Source organism: Electrophorus electricus, chromosome 13, assembly GCF_013358815.1.
Source record: "Electrophorus electricus isolate fEleEle1 chromosome 13, fEleEle1.pri, whole genome shotgun sequence".
Lineage (NCBI taxonomy): Eukaryota > Metazoa > Chordata > Actinopteri > Gymnotiformes > Gymnotidae > Electrophorus > Electrophorus electricus.
Window position 1 is genome coordinate 17,090,596 of NC_049547.1, and position 13,391 is coordinate 17,103,986.

The 13,391-nt window shown below is 40.4% G+C and overlaps 2 protein-coding genes across 2 annotated transcripts in view; both read left to right on the forward strand.

The window, feature by feature from the left end:
* The first annotated feature begins 961 nt into the window (after window positions 1–961).
* sdsl (serine dehydratase-like) lies at window positions 962–4,347 on the forward strand. Its single transcript, XM_026999829.2, has 7 exons — window positions 962–1,298; window positions 1,617–1,656; window positions 1,869–2,008; window positions 2,140–2,228; window positions 2,450–2,677; window positions 2,803–2,927; window positions 3,140–4,347. The coding sequence occupies exons 1-7, from the start codon at window positions 1,146–1,148 to the stop codon at window positions 3,325–3,327; spliced, it is 963 nt and encodes a 320-aa protein (XP_026855630.2). The 5' UTR covers window positions 962–1,145; the 3' UTR covers window positions 3,328–4,347.
* A 2,697-nt stretch (window positions 4,348–7,044) lies between these two features.
* daam1a (dishevelled associated activator of morphogenesis 1a) overlaps window positions 7,045–13,391 on the forward strand; it is a 44,228-nt gene continuing 37,881 nt past the window's right edge. Inside the window, exon 1 of the mRNA XM_035532803.1 lies at window positions 7,045–7,062. The gene's annotated coding sequence lies outside the window, so the exon portion shown is untranslated. The remainder of the gene's footprint in view (window positions 7,063–13,391) is intronic.

Consider the following 13,391-nt stretch of genomic DNA (forward strand, 5'->3'; position numbering starts at 1 on the left):
AACGATGACAGATCTGTGAGAGAACAGCTGAGCCACAGAGAAGGAAGGAAGGTAATGGAAAGTGTAAGAAAGAGACCTTGAAGTGAGGGCTGAGACCCTGGTGAAGTGACACGCATGTTTTTATATACAGAAGATCTTATAGGTGGAGTTGAGATGAGCAAATGTGAAATAGTATGTCTTAAAAGGGTTGAGAGTTATGCCACAATGAGAAGCTCTTTATATATATATATATATATATATATATATATATATATATATATATATATATATATATATATAAATTTTTTAATTATTATTATTTATTTTTTTTTTTTAAATTGGATTTTAGGCTGGACTGTTTTGTATGCGCTGTTTGTCCCTCCCTGGTTTAAACGTTGTTTATAAATACAGATGAAAGGAAATGCTTTAATGAGCTTACCACTGGAATTTGCCTGTCAGTAGTAGGTGGAGAACACACACACATTTATGTCTTGTCATGCAAAAGTAAACAATTAAAGGATTCTCACGTTGGGATCAACCTTTGTCAAGATTATTCAGATGTGTTTTTTAAAAGGCTTGTGTTTGAGAGACAATACTCATATTCAGACTACACACCTTAGTACTATAGGAAGAGGGTAAATTATTTTGTACTTTTAGCAGACTAATGGGTCATCTAATACCTAATTAATTATTAATACCTTTTGAAACTCTATTTTTACAGTGACAATATCTACAAGAATATTTAATATGTAACACTTTCAATAATATTACCTTAACACACCCGTCAAGCACAATTCACAATAATAATGACTGTAACACAATTAAGCCTAACGTTAAATTAGTCGAAATGGCATGGGCCGTAACACCTTTCATTGTTAATATTTAATTAGTGTCTGTAAATTAAAGGACTGACAAGCGAACTTTGAACCTTCCGACCTCAAACTACCAAACCAATGTGTGAATTGCAGTTCGATGGGGTGGGTACAACTTCAAATCTGCCGCTGTCCAAGCTCAATGACTCAGCATTCAGCAGCTGCAGAACTCCGGCGTGTGTAGTCGGGAATCAGAAACGTCGCTTTTTTTTTTTCTTTTTTTTTTTTTTTTTTTACTGGCGGGCAGTTTCTTTCGCTTCTCCTTTTCATTTCTTTGTATTTTAGGAATTTATCATGTCAAATGAACTTGGATTGCACATTAACACTCCTCTCGTTGAGAGCATCGGGATGTCCAAACGGCTGGGGTCCACGGTTTATTTGAAAATGGAAAGTTCACAACCTTCCGGTTCTTTCAAAATCCGCGGTATTGGGTATCTGGTCCAAAAGGTGAGGAGAAATCACCGCTCCGATCCATAATATTACCGTCAACAGCTGTAAAAATGTAATAGCTGGCAGAACGTATTTCTAAATATCGTGCATTCTTGCATTTATCAGAGCGAGCTATAGTTTGCTGCCCCTTTTTTTCTTTGTAAAGGTCTTTTGGTAGAATGTGCTTTCTGTAAAGCAAATCCGTTAAATATATTCAATATTTCATCATGTTTTTGACTAAGTATCCTAATTAGTGTACAGTGACCTCTAGCGATTCCAACTTCACTACCTGCACATTAACATAGTAGCATGCTAAAACTCTTGTCTGTTTTGAAGCTTGCAGGGTCGAAGTCACGTGGTGTGATTTGTTCTTCAGGTTGGTATAGACATGGATGTTATTGATTTTTTTCCTTAGTAAAATTCTTCCCTGTATTTATAAACTTCTAGTCTCACATTTAAGCCTAATGTTTGACTCTAGTGTTACTTTGGCTTAGTGTTAGTTTGCAAACTTGGGATTCTCTTGCTAAACCAGGATTAAGATGAGTGTTTGACTGGAAACCGGGTCTTTACACTCTGTGTGGATCGCAGGTGGAAACGCAGGCTTGGCTACAGCCTATGCAGCACGTAAGCTCAACATTCCAGCTGTCATAATCGTTCCTTCATCCTCCCCCCAGCTGGTGGTGGACAAACTTCACGACCAGGGGGCCACAGTCAGAGTTGTGGGCAAGGTGAGAGACCAATACAGTACCTGCAGAATAATGTAACTTTGTTTGTATGTGATTTTATTTTTTAAGTTTCCATGTGTATGTGAATGAGACAGAGGTAACAGTTATGGTACGCTGGTATGTGACTTGAACAGGTGTGGGATGATGCGAATGCTGAGGCTCTTCGTCTGTCGCAAAGTGACAACCTCACCTTTGTTCCACCGTTTGACCATCCTCTGGTCTGGTGAGTCATTCAGAAAGCATCAAGAGAATTCCTTCTTCCACAATGCGTGGCCAGACTAAACATGGGTAATAGTAATAAACAAATATAGTAAGCAAAAGTATAGCTTTTGTAGTATAGTAATGAACAAAAGTACTGCTATCAGCACTATTGTTGTGACATGAACGGAAATTATTTGAATATTGCCAACAAACTGAAATAATCTGAAAATTGCTGACTGACAGGAAAGGTCATTCCACCATTGTCCATGAGCTGAAGGCCTCCTTGCCGACCAAGCCTGGGGCTATAGTTCTGTCTGTGGGGGGCGGAGGGCTCTTCTGTGGCGTGATGGAGGGTCTGGATGAGGTGGGCTGGGCTGATGTGCCAGTCCTATGTATGGAGACAGTTGGAGCAGACTGTCTCAATGCTGCCATAAAAGCAGGACATTTAGTCACTCTCCCAGATATTACAAGGTAAAGCATTACCCTAAAGATGTTCTGGATCACTCTAATTTTTAGATGCTCTTTATCTGAGTGAGGCTCTTTCTGTTCTCTTTGGATCTTTTTTTTTTTTTTTTTTTTTTTTTTTTTTTTACTAGTGAGGCCAAGTGTTTAGGAGCAAAGACAGCATGCAGCCAGGCGTTTGAATACAGCAGAAGACCCAACGTCCTCTCTGAGCTAGTGAGTGATCTACAGGCTCTAGAGGCAATGGAGCTCTTCCTGGGTAAATCGGTCTAGTCATCTGTGCAGAACTTTAGGTTTTAACCACAACTGTAACATTCCATTAATAATTTGCATATTTATATGAGGAGTATGTGAACTGGTTCATAAAACATTTGGTGAAAATGCCATTGATTGACAAAGTTGTTTTTGTGTGTGTGTGTGTGTGTGTGTGTGTGTGTGTGTGTGTGTGTGTGTGTGTATTGGCATGTGCAGATGAAGAGCGTGTGTTAGTGGAACTAGCATGTGGCGCTTCACTAGCTGCAGTGTACAGCGGCCTCATCCGGCAGCTGCAGGATGAGGGTCGTCTCCGTGAGCCCCTTGGGCCCCTGGTGATGATCGTGTGTGGGGGTAGTAGTGTCAACCTGGCTCAGCTAAAACACTTGCGGACAGTCTGCAAGTGATCAAAGTACTACTCTTCCTTAGGGTCATTATCCTTAGAAGGTAGAAATTTGGAATCTCTAATTCATAATGCTGCTACATAATTTTAAGGTGACCTAAATTTGAGAGATGACTTTCTACTTTTTTTTTTCTTTTTGTAAATTTGACATGCCTTCTGACAAATATAGTGACAAACATACAAAGAATTCTTAAACACTAATGAATTTAGGGTTTTTTGGGCCTGAACTGTTGAACACGTTCTAATGTTATAATACATCTCCAGCAGATGGCATTAATGTAGTACTATTTAATGTTATTAAGATTCACTTCTTTAATTTACTGTTACATCTTAATAACAGCGGTTTATCATAGTGTGTAGCACCGTGCCACAAATAGATGGACTGAAACTTGACAATAAAAAACCTTTTCCATTGCTGAGAGGAATAAAGATGGGCATGAAAACATGAATCATTTATGTAACCATGGCTAAATATATTCCCTTGTTTTTTATGCATGACACTTGCTGAAGAGAAGCATTACCACACTGACATCTAAACCATGAGAACCCCATTAACTGTGCTGCTCTCTGGGCATTCAGCGATTATTATACTCCAGCTCCCCGCCTAGCTGATGCAGGTCATGAGTGTCCTACAGCTCTTGTTCTGCCTGGTGCTTGACGCTGTGACCCTCAAAAACATAAAACTGGAAAACTGTCACCATTAAATTGAGAGCTTAGCTGCCTTAGCAGGTGTGAGGGACAGAGAACATGACCTCTGTGGGCCTGTTGAAGATGGTGGGTGGGGTCTGGTCTGAGATTGGCAGGTTGGAAAGGGTTGAGCATTAGCTTCACTCAGAAATCTCTGTTTGCAGCGTGTTCATACCAGAGACTGTTGTGAGATATTTTTTAATGGAATGCAACCCTTGGAAGGAATGTACACTTCCTCCAACAATCCGCAGTCTGAGTCTGATCCTATGTTGTTTATGATTTAAGGTTTTTGAGTTTTGGAAGAATTAAAACTGCAATAAAACACAATGGCTGTGTGTTTGTTTATCTCTGTGTTTACTGACATAGGCCTAGATTTAGCATGTGAGCAGTTATACTGCTCATTTGAAAGTGCCCTGTAAAATGCTATCCTTCCACTTGCAGAAAGTCCTTGTCTGTTCTTGTCTTTGGACTTATGCTCAGGTAAATGCAGCATTTAGTGTTATCTAGTTTAGTGTCCAATTGTGTGTGTGTGTGTGTGTGTGTGTGTGTGTCGGGGGGGTTACGGGAAATGACATTAGAATTGACCTGATCCCACTCAAATATCTTAGTGAATCTACAGCATGAAATAGTATGGGATCAAAGCTGAAAGATTGATTTCACAGCTTCAAGAAGCCATGTGATTCAGTTCTTTGGCCATGACTCCCATGAACATCACAGCATTTCACAGAAATGAAATACGAACCCTTTCATCTGCTCCATGGAGATCCCATTTGCAGTTTAACTAAACCTCACGGTTTAGAGCAGTTCCTCCACAGTTTAGAGTAGTTCTGCTTTCAGATACACTGGTGAGATATATTAAGGGGAGGGTTTATGTTTGAAGTCTCCATCTCTCTGCATTTAAAGGCTTTTTATCAAAAGTAGGGACAGCCATCTAGTGGAAGACAAAAGTGTCCTTTGTTCTGTGTGGTCATGCAGATCGAGCTGGCGATAGATGTGGTGTTGGCATTTAAATGAATTCAGCCTGGCTTTTCAAACAAGGTTAGACATAATCACCTGGATTGGGTGTAGGTAGCAGCATGGTGATTGTCATGGTTATAGCTCAGTGGGTTTTCACCCAATAAAACCCCATTAGTCATGGTCTTTGATGCTGAGCTTTATGTGTGTAGACAAGAGTTGATAGAGCTTCCTTCTTGTTTAATGTTAAAGGGAATAAGTAAAGCTAAACATCTTTTGCTCCCAGTGATCACTGCATGTGTAAAGTGCAGAGGAGAGAGCTAGCCAGAGCAAGCCTTTTGACTGATTCAGGGATCTCGGTATTATACAGTAAACACCAGAGCCAGCAAGGACAATAAAGATAAATGTTTTGCTTCTTACCAATGGCAATACATTCTGGGTTATCCGCCAACTAGAACTATCACGATCAGTAACCACAGTGTCTGTGTGAGAAGACATGAATCACATAATGTAGAGGAACTTAGACTGAACTCCATCTGGTGTAACTTGCTACAAATAGCAGTTCTTCAAAACCTCATTCTATGCCTACACTTATAACAAGTTCTTCCATTAGTTTCTGGAGGAATAACAATAGACAGACCTAGACCATTTAAATATTTATTCACCACTAATACTACCAGGCCAAACTTTAAAAGTTCTGTCCTGTCGATACATTAAACAGACTCCCCATTCCTTCACGCCATTTGGAACCTGGTTCACTGGGACACAGGAAAGGTGAAGGGAACTGTCTTGGCCACTAAACAGATATTCACTGTCTGCCAAGAGACTGAAGTGCAGTAACAGACAAACCATGGTCCTTCAGTCACTAACTGAACACAGTCCTGGATGGATATGGCCAAAGGAGGTGATTAGGATTACGTAGTTGGTACAGTACAAAAGGTTGCACTTAGATACCGATAAGGTCAGAACTAAAGGCTCCCTGTCTGGAGAAAATGCACAGAACCACAGTGAGGCATAACATCACCACATTATGTGTGAATTATAATGTGTTAATTGAGAGAGCTGTTCTGGACATTCTGCTGGGGTGGGGTGGGGTGGGGGGGTAGGTTAGCTGTCACATCTATAACCCCCCACCCCCACCCCCTTGCTGCCAATATACATATACAATTATTCTCATAATCAACAGTAATTCAGTCTGTGGGCTAAAAAAATTTCACTTCCACTGCCAAACAGCTATTAGGGCAAATGACAATTCCCTTCAAAATTCAGCTTTGCAGCATACCACATTTTGAGAACTATGGACCTTCATATGCTTACAATTTAATGTAGTAACAAATAGATCTGATTAATGTTTTGCATATATAGTTCTCTTTCCTACCTTTCAACATTATGTTCTTGAAGGCAGTGTAATAAATGTTTATAGTTTGGTTTATAGTGAAACATTTATCATTAAATGTTTATAGTTTTGCAAATCATGTACATAATCTACTAATCAGTTCCTAAATCTTCTAAAAATATACACTGTGTTCAATCTGTACATTCAGAGTAATGCAAAATGTTTTTTTGATTTCAGACAACATATATTAAACTCTGACTGAATGAATTGATAGATCTGAGGTCATTTACAATATTGGTTGAACCATATAGGAATGACCTTTTTATTCATATGGTTAACTCAGTTTTGCTACCATCCAGTTATGTATGGGCAGAAATGATTTAATAAATGTAAAGTTAAAAGTGTGATTTTTTTAGAGAGAAACAAACTGTTAATTTACATATTTATTTTTTAGAGAAGCAAGCAAAGTGTTTTTTTTTTTCTAATTTCAATGATATTTTCTACTGAGCTATTCCTGGGCCATTCTGGGTTTGCCAGTTTCAAATATTCAAAACACAACACAACACAAAACATGAGAAACGATTATCTTCCCGGAACTACATTTCCCGCAAAACAACCGCCTTGCCATGCGCACTGTTGTAGGGCCATAAAGGGATGATGTCACCTGCAACTGCCGAATCATGCATTGTTTTAAAGGGGAATGCAATCACGGAATGGGCTCAGTGAATTTGCGAGGATGTGGGGTGTGTTTACATTTTCAAGGTAAGATGGTGATGCATTTAATGACTAAATAAAAACTTGGCTGGCAGTTCAAAGTACACGCAGAGATATAGTGCCGAAAACCAATTATTCTTATCAATTTTAAAAGCAGTAACTTTTTGTTGATTGAATGGGTGGAACGTTGACATTTATTCATAGCGTTACGTACGCGTTAGAAAACTGAATGGAAGTATTTTTTGACTCATTTAGCTTGTTTTCTCGCACATTGTTTTATAAAGTGTTTGTTTTAAATTGGGCTTTTTAGTATAAATCGGGGTCGAAGTTACGACAAGCTCTCAACGTTGAGTATCAGCTGCTTCTAAGGTAAACCGGGCAAAACGTCGGGGTATAATATGAGTAAAGGTACAGATGGAAAAACAAGGCCACTGAAGGTTATAATTGAACAACCTGTCGAAATCATGTTATTTGTCTTATAGCTGAAATGAGATAACAGGAAACGTTATTTAACTGTTCGGAGGTCGCGTTCCTCCCTTATCTGTACTCTGGGAAAACGCAGTATCATGGAATTGTAATGTTACTTTTTTACTTTTCCTTTATCGCGTGGTGTTTTGATATAAACTTTGGTCCCCACGGACTGCACCACAAGTGAAAGGTTTCACACTAAACTAGTCAGTGCAAACTGGCCGTGCAAATCGCTCGTTGTGTAGCCTACAGGTGGTTGTTGGTATTTGGTTCGCTCTGTTATTTTTTATTTTTTATTTTTTATTTTTTACTTCCAGCACTGATATGCACTGACGCCAGGTTAGATTTAAAAAGTGTATGAAAACATGACCACCACAGCGACATCTGACTATGTATCCGTGTGACTGCTATTAGGACACAAAGGGCCAATTGCAGTAGATGCAGCAGTATTTAGTAAACAAAAAGTGCTTTTCTGAAAACAAGTGTCTTTAAAATCTTTATTTTTATTTTTTTTATTTTTTGCTGGACCTTACTGGAAATTTAGATCTCTATGAAGGTCAAGATAGTAATCAGCTTTGTCTTTAAGAATCTTCCGAATGCAAGGTAAGACCCAACAAAAATGTATTGAATAGTTTTTTTAAATGATTAAAAGGTTGCAAAAGCACTGGTACTGTGGAGACCCAGTCAAGAACAGGTCAACCAAGAAAAAAAATCAGAGACTGCATGGACTGATGGGAAATGCAAAGAAAAACCCACAGGCTTCTCTGAAAGAGAGCAGTATTGATATGCACAGTAAGGATCTTTACATGAGCAAAAATGAGCTGAATGGTTGAGCTTCTAGAAAACCATAATAGACATGAATTTCTTATTTTTTCATTAAAAAAAAAAACTCTTAAAATTGTTACTATTGTGGTGACCATTGTCGGCCAGAGGAGGATGCCAGCCCCCCCCCCCCCCTCCCTTGGTTCCTCTTAAGGTTTCTTCCTCATGTTCTAGGGAGTTTTTCCTTGCCACTGTCACCCTTGGCTTGCTCACTGGGGGCTTGGACATGGACATTTGTAAAGCTGCTTTGTGACATCTGTTGTAAAAAGTGCTATATAAATACATTTGATTTAATTTGAGTTTCCAAAAGAAACTTCATGCCACAAATTCCATAAAGCCCATCCAGGAGACAAACGTCTGAAAAAAATATGAAGACTGCAGGAATAAAGTGATTTTGTCTGACAATCAAACGTGCATGTGGACACACACAGACCCATGAAGAAGAACCCGACTGTCATGGGGGTGGAGTTCAGCTGTTCATGGGTACACAGAGTTTGTCAGAAGTTCTTGAAGGAAGACCTGAAGGCATGAGCCTGACAGCTGCATATGGGTCACAATTGGCCTTCCCACTAGGGCACACCCATCCTATGACTGCAGTGGAAGAAGGTTCTGAAGTGGCCCTCATGTTCTGTGGAATGTCCTAAACATGCCATGTACCTGAAGATCTAACAGGACCTGCAGGCCTTTTGACAGGTGGCATGAGTAGCTTTACCCGCCTGAAAGAATCTGGTGACTAGCACTGGATGCAGGCATTCACACATTTGAGTACCAAGGGTATATTACATTTTTGACACTGGAGACCTTAATCAGAGTAGTAATGTATTGTCAAATTATAGTATTGTGTGTAAGGTTGTTTGTTTTTTTGTTTTTTTTTGAATGATCAATGTCTTACAAATTTTGCCAAGGGTTATAAACTTATGGGGAGAATTGTCATTTAAAATGGCATTAAATTTGAGCTTGGAAGAGCTTATGTCAAATAGTATTCATGACATTTATCTACAGTCTTGTCAGAACCTGTTCTGAGAAACATCAAGAATTCATTCAGAATTCATCCAGAATTCCTTCACAACTACCTTTCTATCTATATTCCATCCCTCTTGCCCCTTTACTATGGTTTAGAGGTTTCTTTAACCACATGGAGCATGAGTCTCTCTGACTCTGTGGAACCAATCAGAGGGAGGGGAAACCTCCAGTGTGTGTTTGTGGCAAGCTCGTTATGCACACCAATGTGGAACTAGCAGGGTGGCTGGTGTGAATGCTGACGGGAGGCATGTAGGGGAGAAGGCTTCAATTAGAGAGGTGAGGTCACACTGCTGACGTCCGCAGCACCTCAGCATGCCGGAATGCTTTGGCTGTGCCAAGAGATGATAATGGACTTGCTTTCGAAAAGCAGCCTGTTCCCTCCCATATCCTCAGAATCATGCCACATGTCTGGGGACTCCAAACAATCTTGCAGGCTGAGTTCAAGCTTCAGGGCAAGTTGCTGATAACGCAGGTTATTTTTTCAAAGTTGGAGTACTGTGCCATTATGCACAACAAAGACAAAGCCTGTTGGAGAAGGATGTGGTAACAGAAGGGGTTGTTATGTGTGTTTTGTAGATTGGGAGCTGTAGTTACTTTTGGACACAGTGAAACTGTGTGAGACTGTGAATAATTGCATTTATTTGTTTATTTTTATAAAATCTTTTGTATTCTCAGCTGTTCTGATAACAGCAAAAAAAAAATTGTGTACATAGGTTTGTAGGGTGAAATGGTTCCAATGACAAATTGCTGGTTAGTCAGCATTTTATGTGTTCATAAGGATTATCTTTTTAGTTTGATTAGCCATCTCGTGTTTTCTTTTATGTGACATATTCCAGGTAATGAGGTTTCAAATGTCACATGTGGTGTTCATTGTTCCCTTGAGTTTGGCTAATGATTGCATGATTTGCATAGTCCTGCATCAGGTCAGATTAGGAACATACCCTCCGTTCTAGCTGTTGCAGGCTTCCAGAAGCACTGGCTGTGGTTTGTTTTGGAACAATTTACGTTTACTTATTTATTTTCAGAGTTTGGTTGATGTTCTTATACAGAGAGACTTGTATATATTTATTAGTGCACCAGTATGTGTACTCCCATTGGAAATGAACCCATGATCTACTGAGGTAAATGCCAAATAACCCAGTAAGGTTGGTAACCATTCAGGCACACATAGCTGTCCATCCTAACATGCACACTGCAGTGTACGTATCAGTCAGCAGTGATAAGACCTATTCTTCCTACCACACCGTGTTTGCATTCCTGTATGATGGGATAAGGGGATGACTCGGTGTCCATCATCAGCAGTCTCCTGAGCCTGTTTCTGGCCAGAGTCCACTGCTCTGACATGTTTTTTGTCGTGTTTAGTTGTTCTTTATTTATTTTTAGCCTGGGTTAAACAGCTGCCACTGCAGCATCTATGGATTGTTCAACATGCTTGGAGGATGGCGGCAAGCAAACACCTGGACTGGTTTACGCCATCTGGAAGGGGAAGCCATTCAAGCCACCCAAGCCACCCAGAGAGCAAAGCAAACCATGCCCAGAGATGACTCCAGGGATGGAACCAGCAATCACTAAATAATTGCAGATTCCATAGATATACTGAAATATTCAAATCGGTTTTGATTGTAAATGTGGCTAGAAATGTTCCAGTTAGGATCAATGGCTGGATCCTGAATGTGGTTGGAAATGTTTTGGTCGGAAACTGGAAGGTCCCACAACCGCAACCCATAAGTGCCTCCAGCATTTGTCCTGGAGTCACTGGGTAGACATACATTTTCTGTGAAATGTAGCAATGAGCTTCAGAGATTGGGGAGTGTATTTATTTACATATGTTTGTATAGATATGCCACACATTGCTGAAGTGTATGCATTTCTTTTGCATGACCATGGACGTTTGCAGGAAAACGCATACTGATTTGTTGCTTCTCAGTGGTGTGATTTACATTCATGGTTTCAAAAGTTCTTGCTTCTGTAGTGGTGCTTTGTGTGTTGGTGCTCTCTGCATGCTTTACTGTGGTCATTGGTTGAATAGACAGGTGATTTATCTTTGTTTTGTTTGATGAGAAAATGTGAGGGCTTTTCAGTGAGCTCTCCCGCCTCTGGATGAGACCAAGGCCAGCCTGAGCTCTGGACCATGCCAATGGGGTAGCGGTGGGATAGACAGACAGATGGATGGATGGACGGACTTTATTTATCCACAAGGGGAAACCTCTGTGTTGCAGCAGCAATGTGCATAAATGACGACACAAACTGAAAGAAAAAATATAATGAAAATAATGTAAAAATGTGCATTGTGCTAATTGATGTGCTATGCATATTAGAAACTCCGAGAAGGAGTCTCCTGTCTATCAACACAGAAGAGAGTCATTGTAGCTATTGCAGTGGGCAGGAATCCTATTGCGAACCTTATTGTAGAAGCCTCTGAACACCCTCTGCTGTCTGTCCCATTAATTGCATAAGGGGTGTGTTGTGTTGTCCATTAATCCTGATCAGTTTGTGAAACTCTACAACCATCTCTAGGAGGTGGTTTGCCTCGAAAACCTGAGGATTTAGGACTCCCCTGATGTGGCAGTGGTGGCTCAACCCAAAAGCCTGAGAGTTTGGACTCCCCTGATGGGGGAATGGTGGTTTGTTCCAAAAGCCTGAGGGTTTAGGGCTCCCCTGATTGCTTCAGCAGACATGAGCACAGGTCTTCAGGAGCAATTGTTTGACTGAGTTAAGGCCATTGTACAAAGAGCTGGCCTAGACCGCACACAGCAGTGCGTTGGGTCAGAGCCCGGTCATCTTCACCCTGGGGAAGTTTACTTTCTGTTGATAAGAAAATACCACTGCACCAGCAAACCAGTGTTCTGGCAAGATTTAAACTTTAAGGGTTCTTGTTCTGTGGCTAATGGAAATTTGGGTCTTTGCCAGATCTAAAGTGTGTATTGGTCGGTTAAGCAAGTGGGAGATGTGTTTGAACTTAAGTGGAAAAGTGATTACATGATTAGACCAGAGAGGAAGAACATGCAGTCAAGCATGAAAGTTCTTAATTACTTCAGGGTTGCCTCTCGTCACAGCCCCAGTCAGGTGCGCTGCAGTGTTGGGGCAGCTCTGCTCTCTGACAGTCCTATGACTGTTAGTTTTAACCAGAACTCTGTGGTTTTCGGCCATTTTCTTGTGACACACTCTGAGATAACGTGATTTTCCCAATCCCTCTCTGCTGTTTTCAGTGAGGCTCATCATCACAGGGTGGAGCTTCTGGATGTCTGAGTTAACTCTCTTGGCCTCAAGCGAGGGCTGCTGACTCTTAAACCTAATCTCTCTGCTGAATGTGAGAGAGCCCCTGAGCTCTCCGCAACCATACCTCACTGACCTCTGCACAGGATGCAAAAGTCTTTGCGGACATTGGAAACACTACATTGAAAATCTCAGTGTTGTCCCTGCTCAAACACACCAGTTTAAAACACATCAGTAGGCATGCTAATTAGCTGATGAATTGACTCTGGTGTGTTGGGAGCTGGGAAGACACCAAACTCTATTGGTGTATTCCAGACTGTATTTGGGTACACAAAGAGCAGGATCGGAAACCTCTGATGTGCAGGGTCTTTTTGTTGCAGTTGTGCAACATGTGAGTTTGGTGGAGGGATGAACCACATGTAGCGCTGCAAGGCGAGGTATGCATCTGTCACACCTTGAAAGTGTTGATGCATCTCTTGTTCTGACACGCCGAGAACACGGAGCAGTGCTTTTCTTCACTGATCTGTTTACCGTACATGGCGGTGACTCTGCAGCTAGCCCATGTGGTTGTTAAGACAAAAATAAAACAACCTCAGTCTTATTGATTACATTTACAAAGGATTTAAATTAAATATGTAGAGTTTATTTATTGGAATACTGTATTCATGTCAGTCTATGCCTCTTTGAGTTAACTTTTTAAATACATTTGTCTTTTTGCTAATTTTAAAATGACAGTGACTATGTATGCAGTTTTATCTGATGACCTTTGTTAATCTTTGAATTTAACAAAATCATATTTTTAGTAAATGGCTAGTAATTGAGTAGTGAGATTTCCCAGTCCTTCCCTG

Excerpts from the sequence above, each read along its gene's own strand:
- sdsl (XM_026999829.2), top strand. The coding sequence starts at position 1,146 with ATGTCAAATGAACTTGGATTGCACATTAACACTCCTCTCGTTGAGAGC. Across the intron at positions 2,009-2,139 it reads CAGTCAGAGTTGTGGGCAAG|GTGTGGGATGATGCGAATGC; the intron begins GTGAGAGACCAA and ends TGACTTGAACAG. Across the intron at positions 2,678-2,802 it reads ACTCTCCCAGATATTACAAG|TGAGGCCAAGTGTTTAGGAG; the intron begins GTAAAGCATTAC and ends TTTTTTTACTAG.